The sequence below is a fragment of the Orcinus orca genome, chromosome 11, assembly GCF_937001465.1.
Source record: "Orcinus orca chromosome 11, mOrcOrc1.1, whole genome shotgun sequence".
Lineage (NCBI taxonomy): Eukaryota > Metazoa > Chordata > Mammalia > Artiodactyla > Delphinidae > Orcinus > Orcinus orca.
In genome coordinates this window covers 9,388,547-9,407,755 of record NC_064569.1, presented here as the reverse complement: position 1 = coordinate 9,407,755, position 19,209 = coordinate 9,388,547, and the positions used below count along the sequence as shown (strand labels likewise).

At 37.5% G+C, this 19,209-nt stretch overlaps 1 protein-coding gene across 3 annotated transcripts in view; it reads left to right on the top strand.

Moving 5' to 3' along the window:
* The window catches only part of LRP6 (LDL receptor related protein 6), a 173,075-nt gene that overhangs the window by 132,193 nt on the left and 21,673 nt on the right, over positions 1–19,209 (top strand). For all 3 annotated transcript variants that reach the window (XM_033408194.2, XM_033408195.2, XM_004281142.4), the window contains 4 exons: positions 100–426; positions 7,214–7,416; positions 9,355–9,566; positions 10,438–10,628. In XM_033408194.2, coding sequence (XP_033264085.1) covers positions 100–426; positions 7,214–7,416; positions 9,355–9,566; positions 10,438–10,628 — 933 coding nt within the window. The remainder of the gene's footprint in view (positions 1–99; positions 427–7,213; positions 7,417–9,354; positions 9,567–10,437; positions 10,629–19,209) is intronic.

The window sequence follows — 19,209 nt, the reverse complement described above, 5'->3', positions numbered from 1 at the left end:
TATATGTTAACATTTTATTTTATTTTTGCCAACAAGACTTACATTCTCACATATTTCATCTCTCTGCTTCTCCCCTTTCTACTGCCTTTCTGAAAACAGGACTCAACCGTGAGGTTATAGCAGATGACTTGCCTCATCCGTTTGGCTTAACTCAGTACCAAGATTACATCTACTGGACGGACTGGAGCCGACGCAGCATCGAGCGTGCCAACAAAACCAGTGGCCAAAACCGCACCATCATTCAGGGCCATTTGGATTATGTGATGGACATCCTCGTGTTTCACTCCTCTCGGCAGGCAGGGTGGAATGAGTGTGCTTCCAGCAATGGGCACTGCTCCCACCTCTGCTTGGCAGTGCCAGTTGGAGGTTTTGTTTGTGGATGCCCTGCCCACTACTCTCTTAATGCTGACAACAGGACTTGTAGTGGTAAGCTGCATTTCCCCCCGAAAGCAATCTAGAATTAGAGGAGAAAACACCGTAGTTCATGTTCTTTCTAGAGTAAAAAGTTGTAGAGGTCCAGAGTTGATCATTTGTTTAATAAAAGGGAAGGACTAAATGTGGAAAAATGCAAGTTTTTGTAACTTTTATTTGTTTGGTGCTAACTAGTTGATGTTATGGAAAAATTGATACTATAGAAAAGGTAAGTCTTTTATCCTTGGGGATTAAATATGTATTGAAAAATGTGCATAGCTTCTTCGAGAGACAGCAGACAGCACATATGTGTGCTATACATATTTATTCATGATAAAGGAAGGGAAGAACAGTACAACAAAGAGAATCTACAAAATACAATCTCCTTGTCCTTTGAAGTTCATAGAATAGGCTAAAGATGAAGAATTTAAGTGTGTAAGAGGCCAGGCAGAAAATGCTATGAGTAAATTTAGCTCAGTATGAAACAGTAAATAGATTGGGAAGGAAAACTAGAGAGCACATGCTCTGAACATAGTGAGTGGTCGCCACTTACTTCTAGCTGATGTTACCAGCTCTTCTCAGATTCACATGCACACAGAGACACACACACATACAGTGCTAAGAACACCAAAACACAGTGTGCCACGAAAGATTGTTGGCTTGGGGAGTCCTGATTTATGATTCAGGTGTGCATGAACGCCCATGTCTTGGTGGATAGACAAGAACAAATTGGTAGATATGATAAATAGATCAGAAAAAGTAGATTCGTGGGAGAGAAGTAGGGTATGGTTCACTAAGTTAGAAGGTAACAAAATTGTTGTAGGATATTGGATATAGTGAACTATTGAAATTACCTTATTCTGTGCCTGAAAGTATAGGAGGTCACATAGGAAAGGATCTAGTCTGTTCTGACACAAGACTTCAGTTCTGAAAAGGAAAGAACATCAGTTTATAGTTTAATGATTTGGCATCTCTGTCACATGTAATTTTTGTGTTTTACCAAAGCAAGTCACATACATTTTTTAAGCCTTATTTTTTCTCATTTGTACAATGGGAATAATAATAGTAATTAACTTGTAGGGTTGCTATGAAAATTGAATAAGATATAATAACATGATTTGATTGCTGTGGAGAATGGATTTGAGGAGGAAAATTAAGTGGTTGCAGGGCAGTCAGACTCTTGTGATAATGCAGGTCGACTTAGATGGGGCTGGTGGCCGTCGGGATGGAGAGACGTTGATGGGTTCAAGGTATATTTTGAAACTAGAATGAACAGAACTTGTTAATGAGTTGTATATGAGGAAGAATAAGAGGGAGGAAGCAAGGATGACTTGTAGATTTTTGGTGTGAGCAGTTAAGTAGATAGTAAATGGGGAGGATTCGTTTTCAAAAAGAATTAAAAAATAATTTTAGGTTTGTATTGATTTTCCTATGGGAAATAGAACTATTAAATAGGTAATTGTAGGGACTTCCCTGGTGGTGCAGTGGTTAAGAATCCACCTGCCAATGCACGGGACATGGGTTCGAGCCCTGGTCCGGGAAGATCCCACATGCCGCGGAGCAACTAAGCCCGTGAGCCACAACTACTGAGCCTGCGCTCTAGAGCCCGCGTGCCACAACTACTGAGCCTGTGCTCTAGAGCCCGTGTGCCTAAAGCCCGTGCTCTGCAACAAGATAGGCCACCGCAATGAGAAGCCTGCACACTGCAATGAACAGTAGCCCTCACTCACTGCAACTAGAGAAAGCCTGTGTGCAGCAACGGAGACCCAACGCAGCCTTAGATAGATAGATAGATAGATAGATAGATCGATCGATCAACAGAGACCCAACGCAGCCATAGACAGATAGATCAGTCGATCAACAGAGACCCAATGCAGCCATAGTTAGATCGATAGATAGGAAGATAGAAAGAAAGAAAGGAAGGAAGGAGGGAGGGAGGGAGGAAGGAAGGAAGAAAGGAAAGGAAAGAAAGGAAGGAAGGAAAAGAAAGAAAGAAAGAAAGAAAGAAAAATTGTATAGAAGAATCCATAGCTCAGGGAGATGTTAGAGGTATTAATTTTAGAAATGCCAGCATGTATTTAAAATAGGTACTTAGGGAGAAGGTATAGACCTGGGGTCAGCAAACTTTTTCTTTGAAGAGCCAGAGAGTAAATATTTAGGCTTTGTGAATCCTATAGTCTCTCTCACATCTATTCAGCTCTGAACATTTCAGTGTGATAGCAGCCATAGATGTTACATTTTTAAAATGTGGCTCAATTCTGATAAACTTTATTATAAAAACAGGCAGCAGGCCAGATTTACCTTGTGGGCCATAGTTTGCAAACTCTAGTGTGGTGAAAAGAAGGGGTCTGGTAACCTCAGGAACTCTGGTTGAGGAGAGAAAGCTCGCAGTGGACACAGAAAAGCAGCAGCGAGAAGGGCCAGAGGAGAACCAGGAGAAGATAGTGACACAGAAGACAAGAGAGAAGATTGTTTGAAAATAGAACTGTGTTAATGCTGTTGACAGGTTGAGTAAGGTGAGGCCTAAAATAGTATCCATTGGATATTTGGATGAGGTGGTTATTAGTAACCCTGAGAAAAGTAATTTCAGGGAGGTAATGGTGAAAGATGGGAATAGATCAACAAGTGAATGGAGAAAAGGAAGGGCTGGTCGTGTATGTGTTATGTAGACATCTTTTTTAAGAAGTTTAACTTTGGAAGGAGAAAATGGGGGTAATAAGTGTTGGAGACAGAAGAATAGGGAAAGACCTTTTGAGGTCATTATTGTTTGGGCTGATTTTACCAGTGTGTGCTAGTTGGTGAGTGAAGGTCTTGAGAAATCAGTGCTGAGTGTCCCTAATGTCTGTCTTTGGCTCTTTCTGAGATGATTGGCAATGTTTCAGGAGGCTTCCTGTTGCGTGTTCTTTTTATAATGAGTACTATTTAATATTTGTGCACAGATGTATTAGATTCCAAAGCAGATTACAAGAGAAGTTTAACACAAAGTACTTGCCCTCAAAAAGTTTTCTAACATTGTGTAATTTACTCCTAGACCTGTGTTTCAAAAGCTAAATCAGATCATGTTGTTACTCTGCTCAAAACCTCCCATTTCACACAGAGTGAAAACCTAGTTCTTATAATGGCCTACAAGTTCCTGCATGATCTGTACCCCACATTTCACACACCCCCCCCCGGCTTTGCTTCTCTAACCTCAGCTTTTACCATTCTCTCTCTTGCTGTCTCCATGGCAGCCACACCAGCCTCATTGCTGTTTTCAAATATGCCAGTTACTCCTACTTCAGGACTGTTATACTGCTTATTTCCTCTACTTGGAATGTTCTTCCTGCAGATATTTGCATGGATATACTTCACCTCCAAGTCATTGCTTAATTGTGACCTCCACAGTGAGACCTGATCTGCCCGATTTAAAATTGCAAGTCATCCTTCCACCCTGTCTAACATTGCCAGTGCCCCTTACCTGCCATTTTTCTTTTTCCTGTGACACTTAATCACTCTCTGATATACTGTATAATTTATACACTCTATTATTTATATACTATAGCCTCTTTATTATGCTTATTACTTGTTACCTGTTTACTGGGATATAAACTCCATGAAGCAGCATTTTTTTCCTGTTTTTCCACTGATGTATCTTAGGTGCCTAAAAAAAGTGTTCGGTAAATAGTAGTCATTCAAGAAATCATTGTTAAATAGAAGAATGAAGAAGCAGGACAGGATTTGGAAAAACATGTGCTCTTCCATTCAGCAGCAGCTTTGTGACCTGGGAAAAATTACTTAACCTTTCTGAGCCTTTCTTTAGAAATTACTTAACCGTTCTGAGTTTGCTCACCTATAAAATGGAGTAATTTGGGGGATTGGATGACATCTGGTATGATGTGTGACATCTTGGAGTTCCTAAATAAATGCTTGTTTCTTTTCTTTCCCAGTTTTCTGAAATAATTTTATTTCCTTACTTTCAAAATCATGGCTACAGGGCTGTCCTTAGTTATCATCATCTCATGCTTGTTTCTTCATTTGTTTACTCATTTATTCTTTCAGTGAATATTTACTGAACACCTAATCCACACTGGGCATCATTTGAGCCAGTGAAGAATGTAGCACTGAATAAAATAGACATTAATCCCTGCCCTCATGGAGCTTACATTTCAGTGGGACAGATAATGAACTAAATAAGTGAACTCTGTCAGGAGTTAGATGGAGATGAGTGTTATGGAGAAAATTAAGAGCAAGAAAGGGTGGGTAAGAGGATCACAGTGTTAAATAGGGTCATGAGAGAAGTCCTGACTATAAAAGTGCCACTATGTCCGGAACTGAAGGAGGTGAGAAAATGAGCTATGCTGGATATCTGGGAGAAGACCTGTCAAGCAAAAGGGAATAGCAAATGCAGGGGCCCTAGGGGGAAGCATGTTCGGCATATTAGAGGAACACCTAGGAGGCCAGTGTCTCTGGAACACAGTGAATAGAAATTAAGTCAGAGAGGAGGCCAAATTGTGTAATCCCTTGTTCAGTACTGAAGTGGTTGGCCTCTGTGGAACCTTTGTGCAAATTGGGAAAAGGTGTTTCCTCTGGGCAGATGCAGCTGCATAGGTGCTTGACTTGGCTAATGAAGTGTGGACTGGACTTCAGTCCCTACTTGGCGCCTTTGGCACAATGCACAGATGGCACAGTCAGACATGGTGGGCTTGGCCTTGTCATTTATGCTGTTCTTACACCAGAGTAATACCTTTCTTTCAGCTTTGGGTGAACACTTGTGTCTTCAAAGGAGAGCTGAAGAGCTTCCTCCTACATCATCCTCCAGCTTCTGCGTGTGGCTGGCTGTCTTCGTTGTGGGAATGCAAAACAGAGACAGCCTCATAGGACAGTTTTGAAAGCATTCTGCAGGAGATGAGGGAGTGGTGGTTAGAGGTTACATAAATTAGGATGGATTGAGGTTTACAAAATTGCATATTCTTTGTCACTTTTGTAAATAAGTCAAAACATTAGCTTCCTCTTAGAAATATTTAGCCAGCTGTAATTATTAATGTCATCCATAGACTTTGAAACAAGCATTTCTTTGGAGCCATATTTGGCTTTGTCTTAATCTACATTTCTAGAACACCTAATTGTGGAATCTTATTAAAGGTTAAAACTTGACTCAAAAAAAAAAAAAGTACCCAGTGAAACATACTTGGAGCCAAATATATATTTGATTATTTCCCAGGCAGGAAAAGTTGACACGTAAAACTGTGGGGTCTTTCTTCTAAGTTTCATTGTATGTCTTAGTATAAGCGGTGCTTATTTTGTTGGAAATTTAGAATTCAGAACTTTTTTTTTCTATTGTCTTGATTTACAAGAATGTAGTACTGCCAAAAAAATAATTCTTAAAAAAAAAAAAAAGATGGGAAACTTGTTAACTACTCTGTTGTGACCTGTATTCTTACTGCTTAAGGCATGGGTTCTACTAAAATTGCTGAAAGTTGTTAAATCAATATGTTATGGACTCCAGGTAATGGAGAGTTCCAGTGGGATCATTGGAATACTTTCTAAATCTTCCAAGCTAGGTATGGACTTTTAGCCAGTAAGGAACTCAAAGCCGAATTCCAGTGTTGTGAATACCGAGTTTCTTTGTGAGAACCAGTGAATTTCTTTGGGATTTAAGCCAGTATACATTTGGGTGTAAATGTAAAGTCAACCAGGGAACCACAAATAATGGAGCTGTGAAGAATGGGGTTTAAGGGGAAATAAAGCAGGGAGTTCTGTCTTGGCCATTTATGTTTATATCCCTGAGAAGGACAAAATTCTCCTGGATTTAGGTGGTGACTGAGCAACGTGTAATTACGGAATTTTTACATATATTTTAAATGAAGATTTAAAAAATGCTATTAGACTTTGAAGTTTTTGGTAGCACTGCCAGATGCTATCCTTTTCTAGATTAGAGATGCAGAGGCCTAGGCCCTGGGAAAGGGCAATGTTGTCTCTGTTGCATTTTCCCATTTCATAAATTTAGGGCATCAACTTAAGTGTGTTTTTTTTTTTTTTTTTTACTGGCTCCCTCTCCTTGCAACCCACTATGCAAAATATTAAGCCTATATCTGCAACCAGTGAGGGTTGGTTTGAATCCTACTAATACCAAGTTTATTACTGCTACTACTGATAATAATAAACAGTAGTTATTTTTACTTGACATTTACATAATGCCTTACAATTTTTTGTTGAGGTATAATTGCCATAATGCCTTACAGTTTTTAAAGTATTTACACATATGTTGTAAAATTTTTATAGCAGCTCAATGAGCAGGACAACATAGCTATGACCTTATTTTAGAGTTGAGTAGATTTTGACTCAGAGAGGTTTAGGGCCTTAGTTAAGATCAAGTGACTAAATAGTGTGAGAAGTGAGACTAAAACCAATCTTGAAGTTTCTTCTTTGACCTGTGGAGACCCAGGCTTCCTTCCACCTACAAGAATTGGTTATGGAGGAGTTAGGATTATTTACTTGGCAGACAGGAGAATTTTGTCTATCTCTATTAAATGCTTCATTAAAATCAAGTGTCCTGTGATACTGCTGTGGACAAGACAGAGAAAAAGTGGCTAGTTGGCTGTTATCATGGGGTAAATTCATAACTGGTTTGGTAACCAGAGTGCCGATCAGTGTTACCTCTAAGAGAGTTTCTGGAGGCATTCCAAAGGGTTTTATCTCAACCTTACCTTTTCAACATACATGTCTGTTTTGTATGAGATACAGACAACAGGCTGATCAAATCTTTGAGTGATACAAGACTTAGGGTAACTATGTTTCCTATTTACTTTTTTCTTTCTTTAAGCTCCAACTACTTTCCTGCTCTTCAGTCAAAAGAGCGCCATCAACCGCATGGTGATTGATGAACAGCAGAGCCCTGACATCATCCTTCCTATCCACAGCCTTCGGAATGTCCGGGCCATTGACTATGACCCACTGGACAAGCAACTCTATTGGATTGACTCACGACAAAACATGATCCGAAAAGCACAGGAAGATGGCAGCCAGGTAATTCGGGGCTGCATTCAAAATCCAGTTCTTCTGCCTAGTAATTGGACCAGCCAACCATCCTATTTTACTGAAGTCTTGACTCTGCTTGTGTGTGTGTGTGTGTGTGTGTGTGTGTGTGTGTGTGTGTGTAAAACTGAAATTCTGAACCTAGCAGCTTTTTTCCCTCCTAATGATATTTGAGTAAACAATTGTTTGATAATTCTATTAGAATGAAGATTGTGTTGTATTAAAATAACTTATGCTCATATATTAGTATGACTGTCAGTGCCACCTGTATCATTTATATAGTTTTTTTTTAAATTCCATTTACATGGAGTGTTGGAAACTTTGAAATCAAATACACACTTGGTTCTGATCTCAGCTTTGTCACTCACTAGGATTCTTATGAACTTTTTAGCTGAAAGGAATGTAACAGCACATAGCCCATTACCACATAGTGGGCACTCAATAAATAATAGTTCTATTACTAGTTAACTATTATTTAGAAGGTTCAGAGGATGGGAAACATAAAACACAGTCTCAGTAAAATTACATCTAGGATATGTTATCATTAGTCTAATCTTTTTTTGTTTTTGTTTTGGTAACTATTATTTGGTGACTATGGGATAGGAATGAAAATATTATCAACATGTCTTATCTGTGCTTACATTCTAGTCATGATTTACATACCACTGTCCATAATTCTTTGCTTTCTTTCTGTGTCCAAGCAGTATTAGACCGGGATTACTATAAACAATTATTTGTCATTTTCCTTTTAACAGTAATGTTAAGTTGCATTTTTAATGCATTAAAATTTAGGGAGATTAGATTACTTATTTTTCGTGTCTTGTCTGACAAGAGCAAGGAGATAGTGTATTTAGGGCTGCCGAGGATCATTTAGGGGTATAGTTGTAGCGGTATACTACAGATGCACTTTACACGGTGTAGGCCAGGACCAGTAGGCTGATAACTAGTTGATAGAAATTATAGCTGCTGTTATACAGCTGAGGACATAGCAAATAAATGAGATAGCCTTATTAAGGAGTGTTACCTCAGAGATGCCGAGTAAATAAAATATAATTTATTCAGATAAAACAGATGAACAAAGCCTCTCTTTTTGCTTGGCTTTGTTTAAAAGAAAATTTGGGGGGGGGGGTAGATTTGAGGATTAGAGAAGGACATGACTGACAGATGTGGTTTGTAGCCCTAATTGCTATTGTCTCTAGAGCAGTTTCTCAGCTTCCGCACTGTTGACATTTTTGGCTGGATAATTCTCTGTGTGGAGGTCTGACGTGTACGTCATAGGATATTTAGCAGCATCCCTGGCCTCTCCCCACTAGAAGCCAGTTACAGTCTCATAGGCATGACAATCAAAAATGGCTCCAGGGCTTCCCTGGTGGCGCAGTGGTTGAGGGTCCGCCTGACGATGCAGGGGGCGCGGTTCCTGCCCCGGTCCGGGGAGGATCCCGCATGGAGCGGAGCCATGGCCGCTGAGCCTGTGCTCTGCAGCGGGAGAGGCCACAGCAGTGGGAGGCCCGCGTACCGCAAAAAAAAAAAAAAAAGTCTCCAGACATTGGCCAGTGCCCCTGGTGGAGGCGTTTGCAAATGCAGAATCGCCACTGGTTGAGCACCACTGCTTTAGAGGTATTTCTAGAGTGTGGTTCTAGCCGCAGTTGTCTCTGGTTTACAGGGACAGCTGCCACCTTCTCACTCTCATTTCTGATCAGTGCACTATCAGCTTCTTAGAGCAACCAATATGGCCTCAGCTCGCTCTCCTGCTTTATGTTGTAATAACCAAAGGGAACATTTGAAATGTTCACTAAGAAATGTCGCTTGAGACTTGAGAGTTCCTTCTCAGGTGTGTGACCACGTAAGTATAAGTATTGCGAGTGGTCTCCTCGGAGCTGTCTGGCTTGGAATCCAATTTTCTGTGTGTGTTTCTTTTTCTTCCCTTAGGGCTTTACAGTGGTTGTGAGCTCAGTTCCAAATCAGAACCTAGAAATACAGCCCTATGACCTCAGCATCGATATTTATAGCCGCTACATCTATTGGACTTGCGAGGCCACCAATGTCATTAATGTAACAAGATTAGATGGGAGATCGATTGGAGTGGTGTTAAAAGGCGAGCAAGACAGACCTCGAGCCATTGTGGTAAACCCAGAAAAAGGGTATGTTACTAAGGTGGCATCTGAAACCCTCATCAGCCTTCCTTTTCAGCCCATGTATATTCTTGCTTTCTCTGATTTTACTGTCTAGAATTTCCTTCCTTAGTCACTACTGCTTTAATTCTAATTTCTACCCATACCTCCAGGACTGTTTGAACTGTAATATCCTCCGTGAAGTTTCCCTTGATCTGCCCCACCCCCAGCCAGATGTGACATTCTCCTCTCTCAAATACCCACCGCTCTATGTCTGTACCTCTCTAGTTATACTTAGTCCTTTCCACTTTACCTTATACTTGTTTTTCAGTCTTATGTTTTCTACTAGATTTTAGGTTCTTTTATGATAAGAACTAATATGCCTTCTTTCATTTAATATAGAGCTTTGCATTTAATAAATTATACTTACTTGAATCTGAATGAATGATAAGGAATTCAGCAGGGAAAGTAGCTTACTTCAAAGGAGTTACAGGAAAGAGATGAACTATAGAAGTTAAATATAAGAAATGATTCATATATGACTTATTTTCAGTTATGAAATAGACTAATAGAGAAGAAAGTTAAAATTTTGTGTCCAGATCTCTCTGATTACTGCTGTTTTATTTATTATATTGTATTATTCCAAAAGCATAAGGCTGCCTGTATCTAACACTTTGTTTTATTAATTCCTTAAAGTTAACTCCCTAAGAACTTCTGTGCACCCTTTGTTACTACTATTGAAATTAATATATCCCATGACCTTCAAAACATATGTTTTAAAACATTTAAAATAAGATTTAAAAATATTATTTTACTTCCTTTTGTCTTAATCAACAGCAGTATTCTCATTTTGTGTGATTTCTTACTTTGGTAAACTTACAGTTTCCTCCTTTCTCTTCAGGTATATGTATTTTACCAATCTGCAGGAAAGGTCTCCCAAAATTGAACGAGCTGCTTTAGATGGAACAGAACGGGAGGTCCTCTTTTTCAGTGGCTTAAGTAAACCAATTGCTTTAGCTCTTGATAGCAGATTGGGCAAACTCTTTTGGGCTGATTCAGATCTCCGGCGAATTGAAAGCAGTGATCTCTCAGGTACCCAAGAAATGTGTTTCCTTATTTTGATTTGAGTTGAGATGATTCACCAATAGCATTTGTATTTTCCTTCTATTGTATTATTTTTGTACACATTTCTTTACAGTTTTATTCACTAAGAATAATCAGCATCAAGTTGGTTGGGAAGCACTTTTTCTTTAACCATCAACATGATTACTCCATTTTTATGTAATAACTTGTGAATTTTCTTGATTTGGGCTCCGTAAATAATATGTTTCTAATGCATCTCTTCTCCTTTTCTAATTCTTCTGCTCTACTTTGTCTTATCTCTGGCCTGAATTCTAGCCTATGATTAGTCTCCTGCCTGCTGATTTTTCCCCCCCCGAAAGTTTACACACTGTTCCTAAATTAATTTTCTGAAGCATGGTTTCTAATCATGTCACTAACTATACTAAAAAAACCCTTCAGGGTACTCTTAGAACCTGAAGAAAAAAAGTCTGGTTGCATGCTTAAGTTGGTATTTTCCTTTCACAAACTCATCCTCAAACTCAAATGATCTTAAGTTTCCTGGTGTGTTTTAATGAAATAATTTGTTTGTCTTCAAGTATACTTTTTACTTTCTCATTTCTCTGTGGTCCTCTCTTTACAGTCATGTTTATTCCCCTACCCCCAATTTCTGAAGTCCAAATACTCTGTGTGGTCTCACTAGCGATCAGGAAAATGAAATTAAAATAATACACTATTTATATCTATCAGAGTCATAAAATATGGTGTTGATTATTCCCAACATTGGCCAGAATGGTAGAAAATGGCATGCTCTCGTACACTTTTGTAGAAGTGGAAATTGGTAGAACCTTTTTGGAGGGCCATTTGCTGGTAAATTTCTCTTTTGTATAGCTGTCTTACAGAAACACTGACCCTGTTGTACAACGGTGTTTGCTGAGCATTATTTGTAATAGTCTATCACAGAGAAATACCTTCTAGTATATCAAGGGTATGAAATATTACAATCATTCAGTAATATAAAAATATTACAGTCATTCAGTAGATCTGTGTGTACCGACATAGAAGGATGATTTTTAAAATTAAGTTGTATAGTAATGTTTTATTTGAAATTTAAAACTATATTTTACACCCACACACATATAAATACACATACACATACAAACTATATACTATATATACTGGCAAATTGCCTCCAAAAATGTGTGTACCACACACACACACACACATACACACAGACACACACACACATACACACAGACAATATGTATACTATTAACAAAAATATAGGTATGTATTTTTGTATATTCCTTGAGAAATATGCAAACACATAAACCTTGAGAAAGGTATGTAAGGTTAGCATACTAATACGTTAAGAGTATTTATTTCTGTATCATTTAAGTTTTATATTTTTGCATATATGTGTAACTTGTTTAAAATTTTAAGAAATTCTGTCTTTTCAGGTTCAAATGCCTCCCTTCCATTATGCCTTCTTTGATTCCAAACAGTCATGCACTCACTTTGCGTGTGTATGCACCCACCTTGCATAGTATGTTCTTTCCCTTACCTGCTCACCTGTATCTCTTATATCCCCTCTCGTGTGTATGATAGTTATTATATCAGTGTTATAACTTTTTCTAGTATTTAATGTGGGTTTTCCCCCTTCTTTCCTTTTCTCTTTTTCTCTTCGTTTATGATGTTTATTTTTTGTTATAAAAGCGGCACATATTTATTAAAGACAGTTTAGCAAATAAAAAAAGAAAATCCAAAACACTATCATTATTTATTTTTAAAACATCTTTATTGGAGTATAATTGCTTTACAATGGTGTCTTAGTTTCTGCTTTATAACAAAGTGAATCAGCTATACATATACATATATCCCCATATCTCCTCCCTCTTGTGTCTCACTCCCACCCTCCCTATCCCACCCCTCCAGGTGGTCACAAAGCACCGAACTGATCTCCCTGTGCTATGCAGCTGCTTCCCACTAGCTACCTATTTTACATTTGGTAGTATGTATTAGTCCATGCCACTCTCTCACTTCATCCCAGTTTACCCTTCCCCCTCCCCATGTCCTCAGGTCCATTCTCTACATATGTGTCATTATTCCTGTCTTGCCCCTAGGTTCTTCATAACCTTTTTTTTTTTTTTTTTTAGATTCCATATATGTGTGTTACGATACAATATTTGTTTTTCTCTTTCTAACTTACTTCACTCTGTATGATAGACTTTAGGTCCATCCACCTCACTACAAATAACTCAATTTCGTTTCTTCTTATGGCTGAGTAATATTCCGTTGTATATATGTGCCACATCTTCTTTATCCATTCATCTGTCTATGGATACTTAGGTTGATTCCATGTCCTGGCTATTGTAAATAGAGCTGCAATGAACATTGTGGTACATGTCTCTTTTTGATTTATAGTTTTTTCAGGGTATATGCCCAGTAGTGGGATTGCTGGGTCATATGGTAGTTCTATTTTTAGTTTCTTAAGGAACCTCCATACTGTTCTCCATAGTGGCTGTATCAGTTTACATTCCCACCAGCAGTGCAGGAGGGTTCCCTTTTCTCCACACCCTCTCCAGCATGTATTGTTTGTAGATTTTTTGATGATGGCCATTCTGACTGGTGTGAGGTGATACCTCATTGTAGTTTTAATTTGCATTTCCCTAATGATTAGTGATGTTGAGCATTCTTTCATGTGTTTGTTGGCAATCTGTATATCTTCTTTAGAGAAATGTCTATTTAGGTCTTCTGCCCAGTTTTGGATTGGGTTGTTGTTTTGATACTGAGCTGCATGAGCTGCTTGTAAACAAAAGACTATCGTTATTAATGCTTCTTTTTTTGTCTATTCATGTTTTATTGTTTGTTTTTCCACCCTTAATTATGAAATGGTTCCAGCATACAGAAAGTGTAGAATTTCTGCCATCCATCTTTGTCAAATCTTAGTGTTTCAACAAATAACACATGAGGGAATCCCCATAAAGTTAACAGCTGATCTTTCAGCAGAAACTCTGCAAGCCAGAAGGGAGTGGCAGGACATATTTAAAGTGATGAAAGGGAAAAATCTAAAACCAAGATTACTCTACCCAGCAAGGATCTCATTCAGATTTGACGGAGAAACTAAAACCCTTACAGACAAGCAAAAGCTGAGAGAGTTCAGCACCACCATACGAGCTTTATGACAAATGCTAAAGGAACTTCTCTAGGCAGGAAACACAAGAGAAGGAAAAGACCTACAATAATAAACCCAAAACAATTAAGAAAATGGTAAGAGGAACATACATATAGATAATTACCTTAAATGTAAATGGATTAAATGCTCCAACCAGAAGACACAGACTGGCAGAATGGGTACAAAAACAAGACCCGTATATATGCTGTCTACAAGAGACCCACTTGAGACTGAGGGGCAAATACAGACTGAAAGTGGGGGGATGGAAAAAGATATTCCATGCAAATGGAAATCAAAAGAAAGCTGGAGTAGCAATTCTCATATCAGACAAAATGGACTTTAAAACAAAGACTATTACAAGAGACAAAGAAGGACACTACATAATGATCAAGGGATCAATCCAAAAATAAGATATAACAATTGTAAATATTTATGTACCCAACATAGGAGCACCTCAATACATAAGAACAAATACTAACAGCCATAAAAGGGGAACTCGACAATAACACAATCATAGTAGGGGACTTTAACACCCCACTTTCACCAATGGACAGATCATCCAAAATGAAAATAAATAAGGAAACACAAGCTTTAAATGATACATTAAACAAGGTAGACTTTATTGATATTTATAGGACATTCCATACAGAAACAACAGAATACACATTCTTCTCAAGTGCTCATGGAACATTCTCCAGGATAGATCATATCTTGGGTCACAGATCAAGCCTTGGTAAATTTAAGAAAATTGAAATCGTATCAAGTATCTTTTCCAACCACAATGCTATGAGGCTAGATATCAATTACAGGAAAAAATCTGTAAGAAATACAAACACCTGGAGGCTAAACAACACACTACTTAATAACCAAGAGATCACTGAAGAAATCAAAGAGGAAATCAAAATATACCTAGAAACAAATGACAATGAAAACACAATGACCCAAAACCTATGGGATGCAGCAAAAGCAGTCCTAAGAGGGAAGTTTATGGCAATACAATCCTACCTTAAGAAACAAGAAACATCTCAAATAAACAACCTAACCTTACACCTAAAGCAATTAGAGAAAGAACAGAAAACCCCAAAGTTAGCAGAAGGAAAGAAATCATAAAGATCAGAAATAAATGGAAAAGAAATGAAGAAAACGATAGCAAAGATCAATAAAACTAAAAGCTGGTTCTTTGAGAAGATAAACAAAATTGATAAACCATTAGTCAGACTTACCAAGAAAAAAAGGGAGAAGACTCAAATCAATAGAATTAGAAATGAAAAAGGAGAAGTAACAACTGACACTGCAGAAATACAAAGGATCATGAGAGATTACTACAAAGCAACTCTATGCCAATAAAATGGACAACCTGGAAGAAATGGATAAATTCTTAGAAATGCACAACCTTCTGAGCCTGAACCTGGAAGAAATAGAAAATATGAACAGACCAGTCACAAGCACTGAAATTGAAACTGTGATTAAAAAATCTTCCAACAAACAAAAGCCCAGGACCAGATGGCTTCACAGGCGAATTCTATCAAACATTAGAGAAGAGCCAACACCTGTCCTTCTCAAACTCTTCTAAAATATAGCAGAGGGAGGAACACTCAGAAACTCATTCTACAAGGCCACCATCACCCTGATACCAAAACCAGACAAAGATGTCACAAAGAAATCTACAGGCCAATTTCACTGATAAACCCACACACATATCGTCACCTTATGTTTGATAAAGGAGGCAAGAATATACAGTGGAGAAAAGACAGTCTCTTCAGTAAGTGCTGCTGGGAAAACTGGACCAGCTACATGTAAAAGAATGAAATTAGAACACTCCCTAACACCATACACAAAAATAAACTCAAACTGGATTAAAGACCTATATGTATGCCAGACACCATCAAACTCTTAGAGGAAAACACAGGCAGAACACTCTGACAGAAATCACAGCAAGATCCGTTTTGACCCACTTCGTAGAGAAATGGAAATAAAAACAAAAATAAACAAATGGGACCTAATGAAACTTAACAGCTTTTGCACAGCAAAGGAAACCATAAACAAGACAAAAAGACAACCCTCAGCATGGGAGAAAATATGTGCAAGCCAAGCAGCTGACAAAGGATTAATCTCCAAAACATACAAGCACCTCATGCAGCTCAATATCACAAAAGAACAAACAACCCAATCCAAAAATGGGCAGAAGACCTAAATAGACATTTCTCCAAAGAAGATATACAGATGGCCAACAAACACATGAAAGAATGCTCAACATCATTAATCATTAGAGAAATGAAAATCAAAATGAGATATCATCTCACACCAGTCAGAATGTCCATCATCAAAAAATGTACAAACAATACATGCTGGAGAGGGTGTGGAGAAAAGGGAACCCTCTTGCACTGTTGATGGGAATGTAAATTGATAGAGCCACTATGGAGAACAGTATGGCGGTTCCTTAAGAAACTAAAAATAGAACTACCATATGACCCTGCAATCCCACTACTGGGCATATACCCGGAGAAAACCATAATTCAAAAAGAGTCATGTACCAAAATGTTCATTGCAGCTCTATTTACAACAGCCAGGACATGGAAGCAACCTAAGTGTGCATCGACAGATGAATGGATAAAGAAGATGTGGCACATATATACAATGGAATATTACTCAGCCATAAGAAGAAACGAAACTGAGTTATTTGTAGTGAGGTGGATGGACCGAGAGACTGTCATAGAGAGTGAAGTAAGTCAGAAAGAGAGAAACAAATACCGTATGCTAACACATATATATATGGAATCTAAAAAAAAAAAAAAAAGGTCAGAAGAACCTAGGGGCAGGACAGGAATAAAGATGCTGACCTACTAGAGAATGGACTTGAGGACATGGGGAGGGGGAAGGGTAAGCTGGGACAAAGTGAGAGAGTGGCATGGACATACATGCACTACCAAACGTAAAATAGATAGCTAGTGGGAAGCAGCTGCATAGCTCAGGGAGATCAGCTCAGTGCTTTGTGACCACCTAGAGGGCTGGGATAGGGAGGGTGGGAGGAGGGAGACGCAATAGGGAGGAGATATGGGGACATATGTATATGTATAACTGATTCACTTTGTTAATAAAGGAGAAACTAAGACACCATTGTAAAGCAATTATACTCCAATAAAGATGTTAAAAAAAAAATCTTAGTGTTTGGCCATATTTTCTTTTGAACCTTCCTTCCTCCTTCTCTCGTGAAAAAAAAAAAAAACATTAGGGAGAATTTGAAGCCCTTGTGTATCCCTCCCCAGTTCTGTTTTCCTCCCTCTCTCCTCAGAGGTAACTTTTGATGTGTTTCTTTGCCATGCACGTTTTGCTTTCTCTCTCTCGCTCTCTCTGTGTATTTTTTACCATGTACACGCACACATTTAAACTTCTTTTCACTTTTTAAAATTAGTATAAGTAGTCTCATGTATTCTTTTGTCACTTGCTTTTTTCAGATATATCATGGTTTTGAGACGATCCCTGTTGATCCACAAATCTATGTCAGTTATTTTCAATGCTAAATAGTATTTCATCGTATGATCATTCTACAGTTTCTCTATTCTGCTATCTAAACTGCTGTTTCCAATTTTTTGCCATTAAAAGCAGTGCTGCAGTGTTTATTCTTATGTACATATTTGAATATTTCTCTGTGGCCTAAACTTAGTAGTGGGATTGCTGTCTAATGTGGTATGTATATATTCAACTTGAATATATCTATTCAGATTGCTCTCCAAAGTGATTATATCAGTTTAGAATACCCACAGTTTAGAATATATAGAAGTATATGAGCTTCTCCTCCAGTACTTGGTACTTTTAGACTTCTGAGTTTTTACCAATCCAATAGTTTTAGAGGTATATCTCATTGTTAATAAAGTATGCATTTCTCTATTTGAATTTGAGGTTAATTTATTGGTCATTCATATTTCATATGTGAATTGCAATTCGTAGTTTCTGCCCATTTTCCTATTGCTGATTTCTAGAAATTCTTTATTCAGGATGTTAATCCATTATCAAATTACATACATATTGGTGGAGAATTGTTATGTTTAAGGAATTCAGTCTTTTTATTCATGACTGTGGGGTATCCTTCCATTTATAAGTCATCTTTAATAATTTTTGGTATGCCTTCATACTTTCTCTATAGAGAAGGATATGTATTACATAAATCTTTCAGTTTGTGATTTACCTTTTCACTCTCCCAGTGGTGTCTTTAGATGAAAAAGAAATTATTTTTATTGTAGTAAAGTTTATTAATTTTTCCCTTTATGATTAGTGCCTTTTATGTTATATTTAAGAAATCTTTGACTTCTGCATAGTCACAAAGATACTTTCTTGTGTTTTTTCCTAAAATGTTTTTGTTTAACTTTTCTTATTTTAGATCTCTAATCCATTTGGAATTTATTTTTGTGTATGGTGTGAGACAGGGGTTTAGTTATATTTTATTTTCCACGTTACTATTTGATTCAACACTGTTTCTTTTGAGAAGACCATCCTTTCCCTGCTGTTCTCTCCTGTCACCTTTGTTATAAATGAAGTGATTATATTAGTGTAACTTTGTGTCTGGACTCTAATCGTCCCTTGGTCACTTTGTCTTTACATAGTATTATATTGTTTTAATTAATAAAACTTTATAACAAATTTATCTCACAGTGTACATCTTTAGTATTTCTTCTTAGTATTTAAGATTACCGTGGCTAGTGTTGACACTTTGCATTTCCATATACATTTTAGGATCAGCCTCTTCCACCAAAAAGCAAAAACCTACTAGAATTCTTTCTGGTTTGCTTTGAATTTATAGATCAATTTAGGGAGAATTGTTATCTTTATAATATTAGTCTAGATTCTAAACCATGAACATGGTATAGCCCTTATTTATTTAGAACTTTAATTTCCCTCAGTGTTTTGTAGTTTTCTGTGTAGAGGTCTTGCCTGTGTTTCATTGGAATTATTCCTTGGTATTTAATGCTTTTGAATGCTGGTAATAAAGAGTAGTCTAAATATTTAATATTTCATTTTCTGGTTGTGGCTGGAATATAGAAATACAGTTTTTCCCTTCTTCCCCAGTCTGGTACATTGTGCTTGTTCCCAGGGACCTTGCTAAATTAGAATTTTCTGTGTTACAGAATCATTTGTCTACAGATGGGGAGAGTTTTATTTTTTCTTTTCCAGTCCTTTTTCTTTGTTGCCGTATTACACTGACTGGGACCCCCCCAGTACAATATTGAATAAAATAATAGAATCTTTAGATTTTTTTGTTTCATTTTGTTTTTGTTTTTCATGATTTGGGGGAAGCATTCAATACTTCTTAATTAGGTTTTATGTTTGCTAAGGTTTTTCTGTAGAAACTTTTAAAAAGCAGATTAAGGAAATTCTCTTCTGTTCTTAGTTTGCTAGAATAAATCAAACTTGATATGATACATTATCCCTTTTATATATTGC